The 21635-nt window shown below is 41.7% G+C and overlaps 1 protein-coding gene across 1 annotated transcript in view; it reads left to right on the top strand.

Moving 5' to 3' along the window:
• Positions 1-20438, top strand: part of LOC147677834 (polycystin-1-like protein 2) — a 30311-nt gene extending 9873 nt beyond the window's left edge. The window contains exons 2-5 of the mRNA XM_086946507.1: positions 5058-5286; positions 9182-9395; positions 10058-10142; positions 18178-20438. Coding sequence (XP_086802633.1) covers positions 5058-5286; positions 9182-9395; positions 10058-10142; positions 18178-18224 — 575 coding nt within the window. The 3' untranslated portion in view covers positions 18225-20438. The remainder of the gene's footprint in view (positions 1-5057; positions 5287-9181; positions 9396-10057; positions 10143-18177) is intronic.
• The last annotated feature ends 1197 nt before the right edge of the window (positions 20439-21635 follow it).

Genomic DNA, 21635 nt, shown 5'->3' with positions numbered 1-21635 from the left:
AAAATGTGAATGATCCAGAACAACACGCCCAGGCTCCCCTACACTGGGAATGAGCATCTCCAACGAAATAATTGCCATCCTTAAGACTGGAGGCTGGCTCCTCATTGGACAGATATCGCAATTCAGTACCTGATGACTAACTCAGATGGCACTACTGACAATCCAGAGGCTGGATGCCAGACGCTCATAAATAATTGCCATCCAACCAGCCACATAAACAATTGTCTGGCCGTTTCTCCACATCTATGACTTGTTTCTCAGAAATACCCTCCATGTTCACCTGAGAGTCCAAATTGTCCTCCTCAACATCCACAAGCGCCTAACGTCTGAACTCTTCTCAGGAGCAGATAACTAAAGGTCTTTTAACTATCTATGAGCTACGAAAATCCAGAGATATGCTTTAAGTTCACTCTATCACACATTCCTGGTCAGATGCCTAAGACCTGCCTATCGCCCACTATGTCTCAAAGAAGACTCCCCACTAAGGATATTCCATTGGCTCTTTTGGGTAGTATCACCCACTTGCTTGAAGATCATAGCCACAGACGCTAATCAAACTGCTCCTTCCACATGCCAGCTCCCTATACCCCATCAGGGTACACTGGGGCGACTGGTAGGGGTACGCAGTGCTTTACAAAACAAATCGGATGAAATATTGCAATATGATCTATCTAGAGGAGTCACAGAAAAAAAGTACACATTGCAGAATTGTAGTCACTTTCCGAGAGCAACGGCAGATCAGAAGTAAAATAATTGTACACAATGTGTGCACAATTCAATGGAGGTGCCCCAAATGTATTTATAGATGATTGCTTACTTATGGACCTTTGGAAACTTTTCTACCTATAAAGAACCAAAACGTAGATGGAGGCAATGTTCACATGATGGAATTTGGTGACTTCAAAATAGTGCGTCTACGGAGAATCTATTAAATATTCTTTTAGAGTGTATTACATTTTAGACTGTAATACACGTATCCTTGTTTAATATATCTGTGAATCATCTGTGTTAGTAAAGGAATGATGTAACTAACGGAGAAAACGTATGTACTTTGTTTTTCGTTTAAACTTTAAAATGGCCGATATTTGATCTACAAATGGGAAGAAAAATACATTTGTATTTCATTATAATTGTGAAGGTTAAAAAAAGAAAAGTCACACTCTGTGAGCATCGGTAGGGAAAACATCCTCCACAGAACAGAAGGAGGAATAATATCAAGGCAAAGAAAGAGGAAGGAAGAATTGCACTGAAGGGTGTAGAACGAAAAGGGAGCATTTTTGTGCTATATTAATCTACGACTGACAGACTGCCCAGTGATTGCCTTTCCCTAGTTGCTTTACAACTTTGTTTTACGGGAGTTCTCTGGAACAGCCACCATTGAAAATCTGTTTGCGCTTAGACCCTTAGTCACTCTGTTATTAATCTTATTCCTTAGAGTGACTGCTTTTTTCTGGAAGATCTCCGCGACTATGGATACCTCTGGGTAATAAAGTATGGAAGAATGACAATCATGCCCTAGATGCTTTTGGGATTTATGTGTTTTCCATTGTAGTGTAGTTCCTAGTTTCCCACTAGGCCCTGCGCATTGGAATAACATAAACAGTAGTATCGACGTAGAAGTGCGGATCTTCCAGGCCTCCACTGACTATGCTAAACTTAATTGGGTGTGTTACCAACTAGCTCAGAGGTCACTGGAAACTTTCTTCTCTGCATAGGAAGTGATCAGCTTCCCTGGCACAGACAAGAAGGGATTCAGTTTTCCAACAACCGTGCAACATGACAACTTTGCTCCTCAGATTAAGAGTCAATCTCTAGGGTCGTGTGAAACAATAGACAGGTATTTCACTCAGTCAGGTTAGTGCAGTTTACTTTCACAATATGTAGAGAATAGAGAGACGGGCGTTTGTCAATAAAGGGTTAACATTTATTGAACAGTCTTTCTTCTCGTACAAGAGAAATGTATTGCCACAATTGCAAGACTTCTTATGATAAAAAGTACGTACAGTAAGATAAGTATTGCGAAATAATACTGTAAAAGCATTGATATGGTTTCTTAGCCATACAATGGTTTAAAAGTAATAAAACATATATACATTCATATATACATTAGGCTAAAATACTCAACTGGTGCTTCTAACTAAGCCTACCCCAGTGTGCCTGACCTAAGCCTAACACGTGGAAGGAGAGTAAGTAAGTAGCTTTAAGTTAAGTTGGTTTTGCCAAGGTTTGCTTCAAGAATTCTCATCTAAGGGTTTAGTCAACACCATACCTCTGAATAGAATGATGGAGGTCTGGTATCTCCTTCAGGAGGTACTCGGTATCCCAGTCACCCGCGAGGGCAGACTAGAAACGCTGGAGCTGGATTTCTCAGCAGAAGAAAGGCAGCGTCTCTCTTCAGCGCGTCGAGGAGGAGGAGGGGGGACAGCGTACGCGGGCAGCTTGGCATCTGCTGGGCTCTTCGCAGAGGGACGGCTGTTCAGCTCCTAAGCTCACCACACCATCGTTCGCGCTTTAGCAGCGATAATGGTATCAGTAGCTTCACCAACAGCAGCGGGGCAGCAGGCTGCAGCAACAGGCTGCATACAGCATACAACAGCAATGGGACACCAGCTGCAGCAACAGGCTATTGCTTAAGGCAACGTTGGTAATATTTATACCTGACAGGTGCCTGGTTTGACGCAAGTTTGCTGGACATAAGACGTCAATTAAAGATGTCACTAGGAAGTGATAGCTATCAGTTGCTCATTAGAGTTCCATTACTAATCAAAACACAGCAAGCGGGGATTTCCAGGTTTGCTGAGTTTTTATCTTGTTGAAGAACTCGGAGCGTTAATCTAGGAATATCAGATAGTGACTTCTGCTCTGTCATTGCACTAATTGGTTGCAAAGGAAGTGGCAGAGAACTATTCTGGAATGTGGCTCTGTTCGTGTGAGGCCAGAGATGACTTTCTGAATATCGCACTTGAACGGTTATGCCAATATAGGGAATAAATGGATTTATAGCCGAATAGGGGCATAAGGTCGCAGTATCGATCAGGAACCTAGATAAACACGCAACACCATAACATATTCAGACTATGCGCATTCAAATGTACACAAGTCTAGTATAGGGTACAAGCCCCACCCCCACATGAGTTGCAGCTACAGTTTGCACTTTTAGGATTATCTGTATTTTAATTAATATGTCTCCACAATATTCAATTTGACAAGTGGAAACATCTCATCGGCCTTGAAAGATGCCTTCTCATGGGCTATATATCGCGTCTTAAGGTAAGCTGTTGGCTCAAATCTCTGTTTGCACAGGTGAGGCTTCTTCATCCAGGCCATCTTGCCATTGTTAGAACCTGAGTTTCTTTTTGGACACAGATATATCCTCAGATAGTTCCGGGTGTCTTGTTTTGATGTCAATTTGCAGTTCTGAGAATGCTCGCAAGTCTTCTCTGTACAGTCTTTTTTTTTTTTAGCAAACATTGATTTTCTTTTTCTTAGACATACTACCTTTAGCCATAGTAATGCATATTCTTCCAAATGTGCACTGGATGTTACTTGGAAGAGTTAGAAAGCTTTGTTTCACAAAGGTTTTTTGCAGGATTTGCCTTGATCGAGAGCCCCTATTCCAGACTTCTGTTCCTTCCAGCATAATATTACCATTATTTGCCTGAAAGATGTGCTCCAGATGTTTTACCCTTTTGGATCCCAGTTTGTGAGAAACCTGAAGATACACCCTCCAACTACTTCAGTTTTTCCCCGATATTCTTTGCGTGGTACCCAGTTTATGCCTCTGCCCATTTTGATCTCCATGTATGTCATGTCTTGTTCTTTCTGGAGTGCTACTTCTTACAAGAACTACTGACATTTTTTGTATTTTACAGCCCCCACACCAGGATTCTACATTTCTCTTTGGGTATCTCAATTCTGTGTACTTAATGAACATTGTTGCTCCATCTGGCCGTTGTTTCTTGTCCTCGCCAAGATATGCCAATATCCATTTAAATATGCAGAGAAATGGCCCTTGGTTCATGCAACAGAACTTAACTCTACAGGTTTTACAGAAACAGCAAATAAAAGCTGATTGTAGAAATGGAACTTTAGGCATCCCATCAGAAAATCCATCTCCATCTTTGTCGGTCTTGAATCTTCTGCCAACTGACTTTTTGTTCAAAAACAGGTTTGTACCATTGAATTAACACAAGCCTTTTAAAGATTTCCTTTACTTTCACCAAATGAGGATTCATGATTGTCTTCTTGAGATCAAAGCCAGAGGAGAAGGTGAAGAAAGCTGCAAACAAGGGCTCCTATTCTGGGCCAGTGAATATGAATCAGAAACAGCAGGTTCACACATTGAATCACTGCAGCTCATTTTCCTAAGAGTCAGCCTTGGAGGGTGCCTATGATGGCTCTGAAAATTACATTCGTAAAAAACAATTTTGCATCTACAATATATTCTTCAGTTATATTGGCCCAGAGGGCTTGGAGTTTCGTACGAGTTCCTTCTGTTTGAGAAGAACCATGACGCTCAACCTTCGAGACTCGGGGAAATCCATATACGATTTTTTTTCCCCAGGTAGGTCACCACCAATCTTCATAATTTTGGGGAGACACTGGAGAAGCAAGTGGGTTCTTTGAGCCATTTCTCTCTACTGGAATGTTAGCATGTTCTTGATTCGTCTTCATATCATGGTGTTACTGCAAGGTTTGCATCTACAAGGTTTTCTTTCGAATATTAGTTTATCTGTTTAAAATCTTCAATATTATTTGACTAGAAACTGAAAAAGGATAAATGGTGATATGGGTGGCCTACGAAATGTAATGTATAGGTATAAACGGATTATATTTGTATATTGTTTGATGTGCGTTTTTATATTTATCATGTATGATCATTGATGACCTGCAATACATCCTGCAGAACTATATCAAATACATGTATAACCCTACACAGTTTGCCTACTTTAAGATTTGTCCTTGAAATGTGTCTCTGTATTCATCGCTACAATCTTTTCAGTTATAATATTGTGTTATGTATGTCTTTTAAACTAACATTTCTCTTGTTTACATAGAGATTCAGAAGGTCTCTGTCCCTGATAAGTTCTCATCAGAGGAAGAGCTGCATGACATTTTTTGTGGGAATTTCACATTCCAAAAGTTGCAGAAGATTTCCAGCGACCTCCAGAGGCTGGGACCACAGGAGTTTCCAGATCAGGGCCAATATGATCAAACTGTGGATCAGTTGCAGGAATTTTTACATGTCCTGGAAAAATCTGTCCCACTACTTCAGTCACATGCAAGGTAAAGCCACCCTGCAGCTCCAGGTATCATAATTTTAATGTAATACCACCATCATTTCAAAGGCCATTGAAAAGAAACAATGATCATGGTTCTCTTATATAAACGGGTAACATGCCTCTTAAATCTAAGCTAATGGTTATCATAGCACCTTTCATTAACATTGCAAGTTATAGTAATTTGGTCACATTTATAACCAGAGTTCTCCATATTTAAATAATAGGAGTTGGAATAAATAGGCTAAGGTAGTGTAAGGTAATGGCATCTCCCCCTGCTCACCAGATTTTGTTTGCTGGACATCAGTTTGTCATTTAGGTCCCACACACCTGTGTATCCTATATCATCTCCAAAAATCAGTGTGACTTTAAATGCTTGCTGAGGTCAGCAAACCACAATGTCTGTGATTTATTGTAAAAAAAGGAAACTTTTTTCGATGCAGTCTGTTTTAGGGGTTGTATTAAAAAAAAAGCTTTTTTTATGTGCTCGAGAGTTGGCAGTGGTCCCGTAGACCACTGTCTGTTCCCTAATAAACTTTTTTTAAATTCTCCTAGTGGTCCAAAGGAAACCCCTGTCTTAATGATTTACCATCTGCTTTGACGTCTTGATAACTTTTCATAGCTTTGCAACCGAAATTCAGTCACAAAACATTGGTTCACAGCAAATCGATTCAGTATTTGGAAAGGACGCCTAAAACACGCCAAATTGGTATCCATTCACAGTCTCATTGTAGGAGTCAGAAAAGATTTTCCAACTCCTAAAACAGGATTAGTAAAACTGATAAAGCATGTTTACGGTCACTAAAGCTGAATTGACAAGTGCGTCTGGCCCATAGTTTGTATGAGAAAAAAATGTTTCCTTCATTACCTGCAAAATGATAATAGCTTTGGAAACAATCCATTAAAGGCTACGTATCACACTGTGGCTTGCAACACTTCCCAGTTTGCCAGTCTACAAGAAAGGAAAATGCAAGATCTCATCAGACTGTAACAGCTCACTGTGAGGTGATTCACATTTAGGAAAAATCAAGACTTCATTAGACTTCTGTGACTATGGATTCTCTTGTACTGAGATCATTTTCACCTCTTTCAGAGACTGAGCCAAACACCAGCACAACACCTTCAGTCACAATGCTGATTACGGGCTGCATGAAGCTGCTTATTTTACGCCCTATCTCAGGTCGAAAGCCCAGAGAGGTAATTCAATCGGCCAGTGAGAAAATGTATTTTTCCATCCTATGATTCGGGGAATTGACTGAGTCTTAGCATGGGAAACTAAATGTACCCACAGGGATAGATCTCAGGCTACAAACTGGTCATTAGGTCTCACAGACGCATGCAGTGCTAGAACTGACAGACATGTTAGAAATAGATAGCTTAGATGTATTTTCCTCAACAGAATGAAACTCTTCCATAGACCAGTGGTCTTCTATTTAATTTGAGGGACCAGTTAACTCAAAGGAATACGTCTAAATGGACTGATAAACTCACTATTTTAAAAGAGTGCTTTTTTGTGTTTAGGACCATCTTAGAAAATTGTAACTCCATGTAAAATAATTAATGTTGATACTTATTCTAACTTTAGTCCCTTTCTTCATAGTCTTTTTAAAAGTCAGATATTGGACAGTTGTGTTATATAGATTTCAAATATTTACACAATCTTTGTTCATTGCATACACAGTGTAAAGAAAAAGTGTAACACATTGGAAAATCTTCAGGTTATGATCCTACGCTTGTAATAAACGCCTGAGGCAAATGATTAGTTTATTTAGTATAATTTATAATTGGAGACTCGGATGTTATTACCAAATTCATTGGCTGCAGAGACGTGGAAGTAAAAAAAGAATGATTTTAACAGCACACACTCCTGTCTTTAATCCCCTTTTCACAACCACCAATAGCATAATTGTCTTAGTATTTACAGTGTGTTTTTTAATTTATGTTTTAGTACTTCCTGAAATTAGGCACAAAAGCCTGCTCTCATATTATATATGTAAAAGTCAATGGATGAGCTTTACCCTATGTGAAACAGCAAGTCTCAGAGTTAAAGACTTTACTTAATACTTATGGACAGCCTAAGATGTGCAAAATATGTATGTTTGTGTGACTTATATAGCACAACATGCCTACAAAGCAACAGAGAGTTGTAAAAGAGAAATGCATCTAGTCCATGTGGGGTGGGAGGGGAAGCATTAAAGATGGGTAGATTTTCAAGATGATGGCGCTACCGCGTTTCTTATATACCCTCCAAAACTACCCAGACTTAGTCCCGCAAATGTATTTTTCGGACCTTGAGGCCACCCAAAGAGACCTTTTATGGGCCGGAGCGCCTCAGATATCACTCCAGAAACTTACACTGGGATGGTACGACGGGGGAATAGCACTTCCGGACATTCGGAAATACTACTGGGCAGCACACCTTTCTGCCATAAACCAGGGCACGTATTGTGGTGGGGATGATCCCGGTTACAGGATGGACAGGTGGCTCCTTCCGGTTGGGAACTTTGAGGCTGCACTCTATTCTAAACCCAGCAGGTATCCCCTCACGGGGCTTACAAGGCATTCTGTCCAACTCTGGCACATTGTTCATCGCAAACTAGGATGGGCCGACAAACTTACATTTGCGACCCCCCGCTGGGTCTCCGAAAAGCTGGGTACATTGGGTCGCACAAAAGGGTTTCGCAATTGGGACCTGATAGGGATCTCTCATATAAAAGACCTATGGGGACCCAATGGGATGGTGACATTCGCCTCGCTTCAGCACACATACGACTTAGCACAAACGGAGTACTTTCGATATATGCAGGTCAGGCACTCCCTCCAGGCAAACACTCCACCCGGAACGCGGCTCCCGGAGTCCTCCCCCTTGAGGACAAACTCTTGGATAGCCACCTCCCAGAAAAGGCCATCTCCCTCACATATAAAAAACGTATACACCACACCCCCAGACCCCCTGCTTGCACTTAGGAGAAAGTGGGAGACAGACGGTCTTGAGATCGACGACGAAGAATGGAGAGAAGCACTCTCCCAAAGAAGTAGCAATATCAGCAAAATTGAGACTGATACAATTGAAAATTTTACACAGAGTCTATATCTCTGGCACCCGATTGGTATTGATGGGCAGGAGTGAGGACAGGCTCTGTAGGAGACAGTGTGGGAAGGTGGGGACGTTCCTTCACATACTGTGGGAGTGCCCTCTAATACAAGCCTACTGGAAGCGGGAACTGAACACGTGCTGTCTGGGGGGTGGAATTGCAGCTCGAAGTTAAGAGGTGCCTTTTGAACATTTGGGAACCCACAGATCTGTCCGCAAAAGGCAGACTGAGGGTGATGCTGGGACATGCAATTACAAAACGTAAAATCGCACGCCTATGGGGAGCGGTAACACCTCCAACGCTCAGTGCCCGGAAGAAGGACATGGACTGGTGCATGCTACATGAAAAGACAGTCTATGTGGCCTGAGGTTGCCCCCGGAAGTGGGTTGCAGTTTGGTCAAAATGGAATGAGTACTGTGGCAATCTGTGTGAACCTCCCCTTGTCCCTTCCCTTGACGAACCATTAACACCTTAATTGATTCATGCATTGCTAACATCTTGTATGCTATGACACCAGCTGTGATATATTTGTATAAGAATCTGTAAAGGCAAAACTGTACCAACTGCAATCCCTGTATGTATCGACCACCAAGTTTATTTTTGCAAATAAAAAGGTTTAATAAAAAAAAGGAAAAAAGAAAAAAGATGGGTAGAAACGAGGGGAGTTGAGAGAGCTATTGGGTGTTGGCTATAGCTGGTGACTGTGGAAGAGTATTTGTATTACTGTGCTCTGGTATTGCTCTCCCATGGTTGGTTTTAATAGTTCATCTCTCAAACAGTGCTTCTCTTCTGCTTTTCATGAATCAGGAGTGGCTCCTCTCCGAAGCGGGCCCCCAAGAAGAAGCCGCTGCCCTGGTGGTTCATATTTGTGGGCTGGGCTCTCCTGCTCTCCATGAGCGGAGTGTCCACTTACTTCACAATGATGTATGGCTTCAAGTACGGCAAGCAGAGCTCCATCCGCTGGATTGTCTCTATGGCACTGTCCCTCTTCCAAAGCATCTTCGTTCTTCAGCCTCTTAAGGTGTGTGTAGTACCGATGAGGATGACCATTCTATTGACTACACATGGGTTATGGTTCACAGCAGTTGAAATGTTGGTACACAAGGTGATATTTAGGCGTTCTTTAATCTGCATCATGTATGGTGCCATTTGAGTATTTACTGATTCAGAGTTACGTTCCTGAGGGTCGTTTTTTGTATTATTGTGTGCCAGATTGTTTGCTGCAGAGGATTGTGCAACCTATATTCAGCAATGATTCATTTGCCTGTCTTTCTTAGTAGGCGCACATAATCTACATATTTAATTAGACCTAGCCGAAGTGGAGGCGCTTATTTTTTATTTATTTTTTAGATAACCTAGCTAATAATTTCATGTATAAATGCTTGGATTTCATAGACACTTAAATACCCTATTCCTGTTCCCTAAGAATTTAGGTTTACTTAACCTCAGCCATGTTGCTAAAAGAGCGAGACCTCTTCTACAGTTAATCGTACTTTAGTGCCTATACAGATAAAGGTTATGATGTGTTCCCACTAAATAAAAGTATAGCATCTAAAATACTGAATACAAATTAATAGGGAACTAATTGAATGTATACCATAATATGGAGCCATTCCATGACATGTTCATTTCTAATGAATTCTTCATCGCTATTGCTGTTGCTTTCTCTCACTCTCTCCTTAGGTTGTGGGGTTTGCAATTTTCTTTGCTCTTGTACTGAAGAAGGTAGATGAGGAGGAGGAGCCAGAGATAGATGCTGCCTTGAAAGGTGAGAATGTATTATGTGCAGATTAAAACATCTTTCCATCTGATGTTGATAAAAGGTAGCACATCTCCACGTATGTGTGAGATCCTGGAATACAACTTCTCAAGAACTTGTTTTTGTTTTCCAAATTAATAAAAAACGTGCCCGAATATACTATGTTCCTTTCTTTTTATATATATAATTTAGCCAATTTACTATACATTCAGTGCTCTTGACTGAAACACTACTCAGGAAAAGAGTGCACAGTTGAGTAAAAGAAAGCAGGGATGATACCCCCTAATAAGAACACTACACATAGTGAAAAAGAGACTATGCTCTCTAAAAATATTGGAAATTGCACTATACCAGCATGCCAAGCTGGTTGACAGGCATTATGTGTCTTTTTGCTTTGTGAAGAAGATCCTGCTCAGAACTCTGCTTTTTATTAAGCTGTTATTGTCCAAAATCACCACTTTTTCAGGGATTTCAGTTTCTGTTTGAAATCTTTAGGTGTTGTGGTTGTTTTAAAGCATTTTTCTGTAGAAAAAAGGGTTTCATCACCCTTTTCAGGTCTGGCAGTAGGTGCGTTTGATTTTTTATTAAGAATCATTATGTAAGATATTTATACTTCGTGACTTTTAGCCAGCCCTCTTTTTAACACTTGCTCTGTTATAGCCTTATTCACATTTTTCTTCCGGCCACTGCTGCATACCGCATGGTGCAGTGGGTCAGCCTGCTTCAGCCATTGACTAGCTTCCCTGTGAATGACACCATTTTGGCTCTTTCACACGGAGCACATATCCATACAAAGTAGAACCCCACAGTGCCAGGGACTACTAAAGCAATGTGTGCTTTTTGAGACCAAAACATTTTTTGCTTTTTTCTATTGTTGGCAGGGGTCTGGCAGCTCTCAACAATGTTTCATAAAAACCATAGCAAAACAAGCTTTGAGAAGGCCAAATGGCTGGCAGCCAAACGCATGGGCTTTGCCAATGTTGGTTTCCTATGTGTTTTCATGTCCCTACTACCCCAAGCAATCAGCTCTTTTTGATAAATGTCCACTTTGTGGAGGGAAGATGTGAAGGAATGATGACCATCATGTTTGTGTGGTCTGTCTTCCTGACTCTCACTCCATTAAAGACTGTGATATTTGTTGGAGGCTGTGGGACACGGAATTTGTCAACCATAGGTCTACAAATGGTGATATTGACTGGAGATTGCCTCCTTCAGCTTCAAGCATCTGCCATGGAGAAAAAGGGGTAGTTTACCACATGTTCTCCCTAATATGGCACAACCTCTGTCACTAGATTAATGTTCCGAAGCACACCCTCGTTTTAAACTTTTACAGTTCCTTTTGTCGTTTCCTCAGATTTGGCGTGCAGCACCCAGAAGTGCTCCATTCCTTTAGCACTTGAACATATAACACATGAACAACTGGTAATCCACGGGGTTGCGAATTCCAAACGGGTTGCACAGCCTTGTACACTTTGGTATTCATTAATACTCTTAAGCCATGGTAATCAAATTTTTTATCCATTTATTTCTCACTTCGTTTTCCAGATTAATCCATCACGTCAAAGGTATGAGATTTCAATAGGCTTTTGCGTATTTATTTATCACAGAGTTGCCCATCCAGGCCTACTCATGGACATTTAAGAAATCTCAGATTCTCCCAATCATCACGAATATATTGCACCCAATTCATTTCGGTTCTTAAATAACCTTCGTCAGGGGTATCTGCAATTCTATAAAAACACATACATCAGTCATATATTGTATGGTTCCTCGCCCCCAATCGCAACACGATTCAATGCCTACCCAGTCTCCCCTTCGTTAATTGGAACATAAACAAGATGAACTGTAAACCTCCACCGCGTAACAAAACCATGCTAATAAACTCTGTGAATCTCCCTCCTCAACAGGTCTCCTTTCCCATAAACTAAACACATATGCTTCACCACAACGATGTATTGTTGTCAGCATTCGTGCTCACCCCAGTTTTTTCGTTTTAACATAAGTGCCCTTAATTCCACAACCTACTCCCAAACTTCTATAACCTCACCCTCTCAGAATTTTCTTCAACTGTTTCCCTCATTCGTACCTGCTATATCAAATTCGCCAAACACAATCCTCCCAGTGTGCGCCATAACTCTCAATATGAACTGAGTGAATTTAAATAAATAGACCTCCCCTCCTGTGAACCAATTGTAATCTAGCACGTGTGTTAGTGACCCACCCCTTGTTGAACTCCTGAACCCAGCTTTATTTCAAACGAAATCGCTACACCCAACTGCATTTAAAGTAAACCCCATACATTCAGTTGCATGTCATTAAAAACTAAAACAATGATAACTGCAAATAAAAAGCTATTCCATTGATTCATATCCGATAAGTTCCGAAGCACACCCTCGTTTTAAACTTTTACAGTTCCTTTTGTCGTTTCCTCAGATTTGGCGTGCAGCATCCAGAAGTGCTCCATTCCTTTAGCACTTGAACATATAACACATGAACAACTGGTAATCCACGAGGTTGCGAATTCCAAACGGGTTGCACAGCCTTGTACACTTTGGTATTCATTAATACTCTTAAGCCATGGTAATCAAATTTTTTATCCATTTATTTCTCACTTCGTTTTCCAGATTAATCCATCACGTCAAAGGTATGAGATTTCAATATGCTTTTGCTTATTTATTTATCACAGAGTTGCCCATCCAGGCCTACTCATGGACATTTAAGAAATCTCAGATTCTCCCAATCATCACAAATATATCGCACCCAATGCATTACGGTTCTTAAATAACCTTCGTCAGGGGTTTCTGCAATTCTATAAAAACACATACATCAGTCATATATTGTAGGGTTACCCGCCCCCAATCGCAACACGATTCAATGCCTACCCAGTCTCCCCTTTGTTAATTGGAACATAAACAAGATGAACAGTAAACCTCCACCGCATAACAAAACCATGCTAACAACCTCTGTGAATCTCCCTCCTCAACAGGTCTCCTCTCCCGTAAACTAAACACATATCCTTCTCTACAACGATGTATCGTTGTCAGACTCTGTCACTTCAGTATCTCAAAGTCACCAGCAGTCCCACTCTTGGCCGACATTGATGCGGACGATGTTAAGAGACCCATTAGAACATCGTTCAACATGGAAGCATTCAATGTCGAGACATTCCCATATATCGACATCAAAAGGCTTGGAGCATTCAGGGACCATGTTGAGACACCACTCGACATGGAGAGACATTTCAACGTTGGGTGGCTCTCTCTCTTCTACAGTGTCTCCTTCCTTGCCAAGCCATTAACATCACCTCCAACACTAGTCAATGTTATTTATGCCCGCTGAGGATGATGTCCTGGCAGTCCCTCTTGTGAATTTAGCTCTCCACAAAGGGCTAACCTCCTAAGCACATAGTGGCAGTGGATCAGTCTTCTGTTCCACCTCGTCAAAAAATATGCTGAGGCATATGTCCAGTAAAATGGTGGCTGGGAAAAAATTTTGAAAATAAACCTCAGCTCTGCAAACTAAGATCCAACGTTTGTCAGCGAGATAGTACCAACTGATTCTCTAGTACTAGCTCCAGCAAAGAGGATATAGAATGCTGTGGGTGTTACCTCTTGAAATGCTCTGAGGAAATAGAGCAGACGTTGGATCTATTTCATCAATAAGCTTTGTGAGACTTAAGCTGCATTGTCATGGTTGCCAGTTCTTCTCACCTCTTAAGACCTTATGATAGGTCTGTCTAGTATTCCATGTACCAGTTCCTCAAAATTCTCCCCAAGAGAGGATTTCTTGGAGATAATTAAAGATGGAGGGATATTTTCAGATAGCTAGATTGGGGTTGCTTAGGATACGACTGACCTAGCCACTGCATATATCTGCCATGCTTTCTCTATTAGGCGTTTATCTTGACTCAGACTTACTTCTTTTACACTAAATGCTCAGCAAAAAATGTCAGAGCTACCTTTCAGTTGCTCATCTTGTTTGGACCACAAGCTGATGGGGAGATTAAAAAAAATAAATTGGGGTTGGCTAATCAAGGGGTTCTGCTTTTCAGGATGTCGGGCAGAAAGTTCCATCCAAGCCTTAAATCACTGAACTTGACTGCCTGCCTTACAATATGAGCAATTTATTAGATATAAGAAAGGGGCTTTTTATATCCAAAAATGTTTGAAATGCTGGAGGTGATCCAGAGAGGGGACCAGAAGCAATTTTGGGGGTCTGGTAAGTAAACATTTGGTATGCATGCTGGGTTTGCGACTTACTTGATTTCAAAGATGAGAGGGTTCTCAATGTAGAAAATGTATAAGGCTAGCCCCCTCAAAATGTCCTGGGTAACAAATATGAAATGTACAAAGAGATAAATGTGTTATTTATTTATTTTAAACCATAAAAGAAACAATATCATCACCCAAGTTGAGAAGGGCTGCAGGTTAATGTTGTTGCAGTCTTAATTAAAGAGAATATTGATTGGTGGGTAAAAAAAACAGTACTGGATCTATGACCTCTCAATCTTTACATTCTGTCTGAACAGTTTCACATGGTAACATTACAGGATGTAACACCACTGCTACAGGGAGGAAACTTTAGGACAGCGCTTCATCTAAAGGATGCATACTTTCATATACTGATTAACCCGGCACATTGCCGGTACCTCGTGTTTTTGGTAAGCAGCCATCATTACCAGTTCAAAGTTCTGCCATTTGGGGTGACAACAGCCCCAAGAGTGTTTACCAAATGTCTTGCAGTGGTGGCAGCATGTTTAAGAAGACACAACAATGTCAGGTCTTCCCATACCTCGATGATTGGCTGATCAAGAGTTCAAACACACAGAGTTGCCTGCAAGACACGCAGATCCATGTCAACCTGTTACACAAATTGGGGTCCACAATAAATATCACCAAATCCCATTTACAGCCTCTTCAAATACAACCCTATTTGGGAGCAATCCTCAATTCCATCTCAGCCACGGCATATCCCAATTCACATAGGGTTCTTAATCTCCTGAACCAACTGGTCCTTTTTCAGCCACATCATCACCTGCCAGTCTGGACGGTCATGCGCCTTCTGGGCATGATGGCCTCTTGCATAGCCACAGTTTCCCATGCTAGATTACACATGCGCCCAATTTCAGGAGTGTCTAGCATCTCATAGGTCACGAGCGGGAGGCGATTTGGAGGATTTAGTGTTAATTTTGGCCAGGGTCTATCAATCTTTGAACCTGGTGGGGCACACAGAATGTCATCAAAGGCAGACCCTTTTAGGACCCAGTACCCCAAGTGACTATCACCACTGATGCATCACTCATAGGATGGAGCACACAATTGGATAACATCACACTCCAGGGCCACTGGACTGCGCTTCAACAAAAACTCCACATCAATTTCCTGGAGCTTATAGCAATTCAGTTGACTCTGAAATCCTGCCTCCCCAACATATCCAGAAAGTCTGTTCTTCTCAGGTCAGACAATATGGTGGCAATGTACTACATCAAAAACAAGGAGGGACGCACAGACTATTAGGCGCTGGGCTATTTGCCATCACATCCACTTCCTGGTGGAGTATCTTTTGGATGTGGACAATTCAATGGCGGACCTGCTAAGCAGGCACAGCAACATGTCCATGAGTGGGAACTCCACATCCGAGTCTTCCGCTGTTACTTCCATTGTGGGGGACACTGGAGGTAGATCTAGTTCGCACCGTGGAAAACGCAAAATACCAAAACTTTGTCTCCAGATACCAGCATCCAAAGTCCATGGGCAATGCTCTTTGGATGAACTGGTTAGGGATATTTGCATATGGTTTTCCGTCTCTCCCACTCATTCCACATCTGGTCAGGAAACTCAAACAAACATCTCTCAAGATGATTCTCATAGCTCCCACCTAGGTGCGTTAGCTCTGGTTCATTACACTATTATAGTTATTTATCTCATGAGAAACTCCCCAACATACCGGATCTACTTACTAACAGCAAGGGCAGGGTCAGAATCCACACCCCATACAGCTCAACCTGACAATCTGGCTCCTAAAGTTGCAGATTTTGGATACTTACAATTGCCTCCTGAATGCATGGATATTCTAAAGCAGGCAAGATGTCCAACCACTAGAGCTTGCTATGCAGCCAAGTGGAAGCATTTTTACACTATTGAAAAGCATAGCATATAGACCCTTGTTCACCTATGGTACAGCAGAGAGTTTGCTACCTGCCACAACTTCAGAAGTTATGCTCCGCTTACACTTCCATACGACTGCACCCTGTAGCCATTGCGGCTTACCTCAAAACCGTACACATCAGTCAGTTTTTCGTATACCCATTGTTTAAGCTTTTATGGAAGGGTTAAAAAGAATTATTCCATCATGCACACCACCAGTACCATAGTGGAATTTAAACATCTTTCTTACAAGACTAATGTCCACACCTTTTGAACCACTGCATTCGTGTCCTCAGCAGTTCCTCTCTTGGAAGGTAGCTTTCGTTGTGGGTATAACTTCCCTAAGAAGAGTTAGTGAACTTCATCCTCTAACTAAGATGAGCCGTACCTTAAAGTTTTTCAGTCTTACGTACGTCTTCGTACAAGTCCTACATTTCTACCAAAGGTTACCTCTCCCTTTCATTTGAATCAAACACTTGACATACCAGTTTTCTTCTATTAGCCTGACACTGTGGCAGAAAGATCTCTTTATGCACTCTATGTTAAAAGGGCACTCGTGTATTACTTTGGGGGAACTTACCCTTTTAGGAAAATACAACAACTTTTTGTGTATTTCTCAAATCCAAGAAAAGGTAAATCCATCTCCGAAGCAGGAATTTCAAGATGAATTGGGAAATGTATCCAAATTTGTTATATTAATGCCAAAAGAACATTACCTACCATTCCACAAGCACACTTTATGAGGAACAGGTGTTGCAATGGAGTTCTTGGGAAACATCCCCTTAGCTGACATTTGTATGGCAGCTACTTGGTCAAATCCATACACATTCACAAAACATCATTGTGTTGATGTTCAGGCCAGGTACCAGTCTTTTGTAGGACAAACAGTTCTACTGTCATTATTTCAAACATCTGCACCATCTAATGTCTAGAGCCAACGCGAGAGGAGTACTGCTTTTTAGTCTATGCATAGCATGTGTATCTGCAACTAACACATGGAGCGAATGGAGTGTGTTACTTACCCTGTAAGCATCTATTTGTAGCATGTAGTGCCGCCGCAGATGTACATGCACCCTCCCACTTCCCTGGCAGGTTATGTGATTGTGTCAGATTTACACACAAAATATATACTGATATACAAAAATCCACAATTTAAGGAAGGATCAGCTCTTTTTGTCTAGTGCCCAACAGCATTGCCTTGGGTAGGTAAGAAAGATCCCTAATAGGCACATTAGTTAATGAAAATGATCGCCTGACTGGGACCTTTCCAAAAAGGCATAGCTCTTGAAATGTAACTTTGAAAGTATTGAAAGCCCCATTGGTTTTTCCAGGGGTGGGGGGAAGAAAATGACAATTGCCTTGCCTCATTCGCACATTCTGCCACGCTAACATCTGAATGAAAGGCTGAGATCTGTGAAGCCCAAACAGTGATACCAGAGGGCATCCATCTGCTAAGAAGCACTGACTGCAAATGACAGGCAAATTAGACGGTAAGAGAGGCAGATAACAACCAAAGTTACCGTTGTTTCTAGAAGGATTTGTAATCTGTGAAACAGAATTGGCAGACCATTCCATGGTTTGGCTGTCAGAAAAGAGAAAGACCTGCCACCAATTCTGCTCTGACAAGTCTTCAGGCGTTTCAACAGCAAGGGACTGGAAATGCAATACGTGTGCCTGTGATTTCTAGCGCGGAATATCTACAGCTATATGGTAATTCTGATAATGAACCTTCCCCTAAAGTATTTGAAAATTAATCATTAACCTGTCTGATCCAAGCATGCCTAAGTGGTTACACAAAGTGTTGCAGCAACAAACTGAGGCCCTTTCTTAAATAGCTCTTTTTGGCCACTATGAAGAAAGAATCCTTGATTGATTCACTTCTTTCTTACCTGTTTCAGACCTGAATGACGACACATGTGAAGGAGCAGATGAGTCGATTCTATAGCCTGCAAATTCTAAAAGTTGTGCAAAAGAGGACAAGTCATGCAAAAGTGGACCTTGAGGACTGATCTTATCTGAAGTGTGCGAACCTGCTGGCTGGCAATCACACAGCTTTTGCCAAGTGAAGAAAACGATTGTTTGGCAGATCTTCAGCATGGGCCTATCCTTGCCACCAATCACCCATGTGTCGATCAAAACACGTTATTCTGCAGTGATGTGATCTGCAGTAAATAAATCATGTATCAATCTATCAAGGCAATCACCTAACCATGAATCCTTCTACTGTATTCTCAGTATATCTGTTATCTAATAATCCATGTATTGATTGTCCATTTATCCATGCCTGTCCACTTGACCACATAGATGTCCTCGTGTATTTCCATCAACTTGACAATCTTTAGAAAAGATTTGTAAGTCACTTCATCAATTAAACCAGTGTTACCCTTTGAGGTATGTATCAACTACACTATATTAATTCATTATCCATGTTGGGTCAGCTCCTCACCAACTCCACTTTCATACTAACTTCAGAAATTGATTTATGGACTTTCATCCTTCTCTTTTCTGTTAAGCTTCTTGTTTTGACTTCTTTAATGCAGTAATATTCAGTCTTCACTTATTCATCCCAATGTTGACTAATACTGTGCAAAAAATATTTCTTATAGCTTTGAAGATTAAATGTTTAAAATTGTGCCCATTGGTATAACATTCGTACAAAAGAGGCTAAATATCCCCAACATGAAGTGAACTTGTGTTGGAAGGGGAGATAAAGAGCATTTGAAAAAAGCAAAGGCAAGACAGAATGGGAAGAGTCTCAAAGAACAAGGTGAAATGCACATGATTAAATTGAAGGCCGAGGGACAAATGAGACTCTGGTATAGGAAAAAGTTATAAAGCAAACACAAGTCCACTCAGAAACCTTCTTAGCAACACACAAGGAGATGATAGTGGACAGAGCACTGAAACTTTTAAGAAACTCGCCCCCAGTCACAGATCTGGATTAAATCCATCATCATTCTTTAGCCCACTTTGCCACCTCAGTTCAGACCCAGCTAAATGCAAATCAGTCTTGACCCTGTGCCTCATGGGAACAATCCAGCCCAAACTGCAAAGCCAGGTCTTCTCTGAACCGGAAACAAGCATCCTGGGACCGGTTTCTGGGTAACACCCTTCATCAGCCAGGCTAGCTTGTATCCAGTGGCAAAGTGAGCAAGAGACCCACGCCTGGGCATACCCTGCCAACTTAGGGTGAACAAAACAAACACAATGAGATGATGGACGGAGCTCTGAAACTTTTCAGACTCTCACCCCCAGTCACCAATCTGGGTTGAATCCGTCATCATTCTTTAGCTCACTTCGCCACCTCAGTTCAGACCCAGCTATATGCAAATCAGTCTTGACCCTGTGCCTCATGGGAATAGTCCAGCCCGAGCTTCCAAGCCAGGCCTTCCCTGAACCGGAAACACGCATCCTGGGACCGGTTTCTGGGAAACACCCTTCATCAGCCAGGCCAGCTTGAATCAAGTGGCAAAGTGAGCAAGAGACTCACGTCTGGACAATACTTGCCAACTTAAGGCAAACAAAGCAAACACAAGGAGATGATGGCCGGAGCACTGAAACTTTTCAGACACTCACTCCCAGTCACAGATCCGGGTTGAATCCATCATCGTTCTTTAGCTCACTTTGCCACCCCAGTTCAGACACAGCTATAGGCAAATCAGTCTTGACCCTGTGCCTCATGGGAACAGTCCAGCCTGAACTGCGAAACCATGTCTTCCCTGGACCTGAAACAAGCATCTTGGGACTGTACATCATCTCCTTGTGTTTGCTTTGATAGGAAAAAGTTATGACAAAGAAAAAACTAAGGTGAGAGAAAGGACTTGAAGGAGAGGAAGAGACGTGATAGAAAAGGAATGAGAAAGAAGAGAGCGATGGCCTACTAAAGGCCAATTATATTCACCCAGTGTCCATGTAGGATTGAAATATTGAGTTTAGGCAGAATATTTTCAAGATTTCATTGCAATATGCTGAATAGTAAAACTGTAACGCACATTTTACAACTGAACATGGTAGTTGTCTGCTGGTAATTCAATATTTTGTAGCTCTATGCTTCGATTATATAGGTGTTGGTCATAGAAATGAGATGGATAGTAGAAATATGCAAACTAAAGTGGACTGCAGTGTTTGTATTATTCTAATAAAATATGTTTGTACGGTGTGCAAATTTAGTTACGACACATACGACAATTTGGTTTCCGCTACAAACACTTGACCAACTCTTTGATATTTCCTTTGAATATTAAAATATGCTGTTCATTAATCCTGAGGGGATGGACTTCGCCACCCAAACTCTTGTCCTGGTCCCTGGTGAGCTGATTAAGGGCAGGGAAAAAGATCTCCGAACCCTACCCCAGCATCAACAAGCGCCCTGCCATGCTAAAATGAAAGCTGTCTAATTCAGAGCATATAAGGATGAAGACTACGGTAAACCCTGGTAGAACCAGGCTGGCGAGAACCTCTCATTTCCTTCCCCTAGCCTCGGAGAGCATACCAATAATTCTTACCACCTTTCACCAAAATGTTTCCCTGAGGCTGCGATGCTGTGCAGCATGCTCCATTGCAAGGGTAATGCTAGGTATTTCACCTGTCCCTAGGGACTTAAATATCTGGGTTCCTCTGCTCTGATCCCATACATGCAGAGGATTACCAAACTTTTCTTCTCTGCCCTTCTCGAGTAAGGTTCATTGATGCCTATCAGGACACGTTTTTTGCACAAGGAGTCATCCCATGTCTTGTCTTTCTTCGTCCTCTGGCACCAACTTGCTGGTTGGGTGTACTGTATGTTTTGCCCACCTTAGTTGCAGTTTTATATAGCGCGAACTGGTCCCAAGGGCATTGGAGTCCTATACCTGAGCATCAGTTACACTACACAAGGTCAGATTCATTTTTATTTTTATTGACCTTGTGGTCTTCACCTACTTGCTACATGATTTATTTTTCAGTAAGCCTACCTGGTAGGTTTTGGATATCTTTGAAGAACTCATACGTCAGTGCTTTAACAATTTAACACCGAAAGGGGCCTGTTTCGCACTTCATAAAACTGTATATAAATAAGTTCCCCCTCACTCATGCACCACCAGAGGGGCAGAGTGCAGCGATTGCTCAGGCTAGGGTGCACCTGCCAGAGGTCTTGTGACAGTAGACTGCATCCCAGGGTCTGGCAGCTACTTCTACATAGACACCTCCTAGAGACAGGCATTAACATTTTGGTAGCCCTCTGCTCCCTTGCAGAGGTTTGTCACCATCCTGTAATGGCCTGGCTGTCCTCTGTGGTGTGGTGGTGGCTAGGCTAAATTTGAGTCAATCTCCAGAGACATTTAATCAGGGAGTACAGTGGGAAGAAAGGAAAGCTACA

The sequence above is a fragment of the Lissotriton vulgaris genome, chromosome 12 (assembly GCF_964263255.1).
Source record: "Lissotriton vulgaris chromosome 12, aLisVul1.2, whole genome shotgun sequence".
In the NCBI taxonomy this organism is placed as follows: domain Eukaryota; kingdom Metazoa; phylum Chordata; class Amphibia; order Caudata; family Salamandridae; genus Lissotriton; species Lissotriton vulgaris.
The sequence above is the reverse complement of the archived record's forward strand: the minus strand, read 5'-3'. Positions and strand labels throughout refer to the sequence as shown.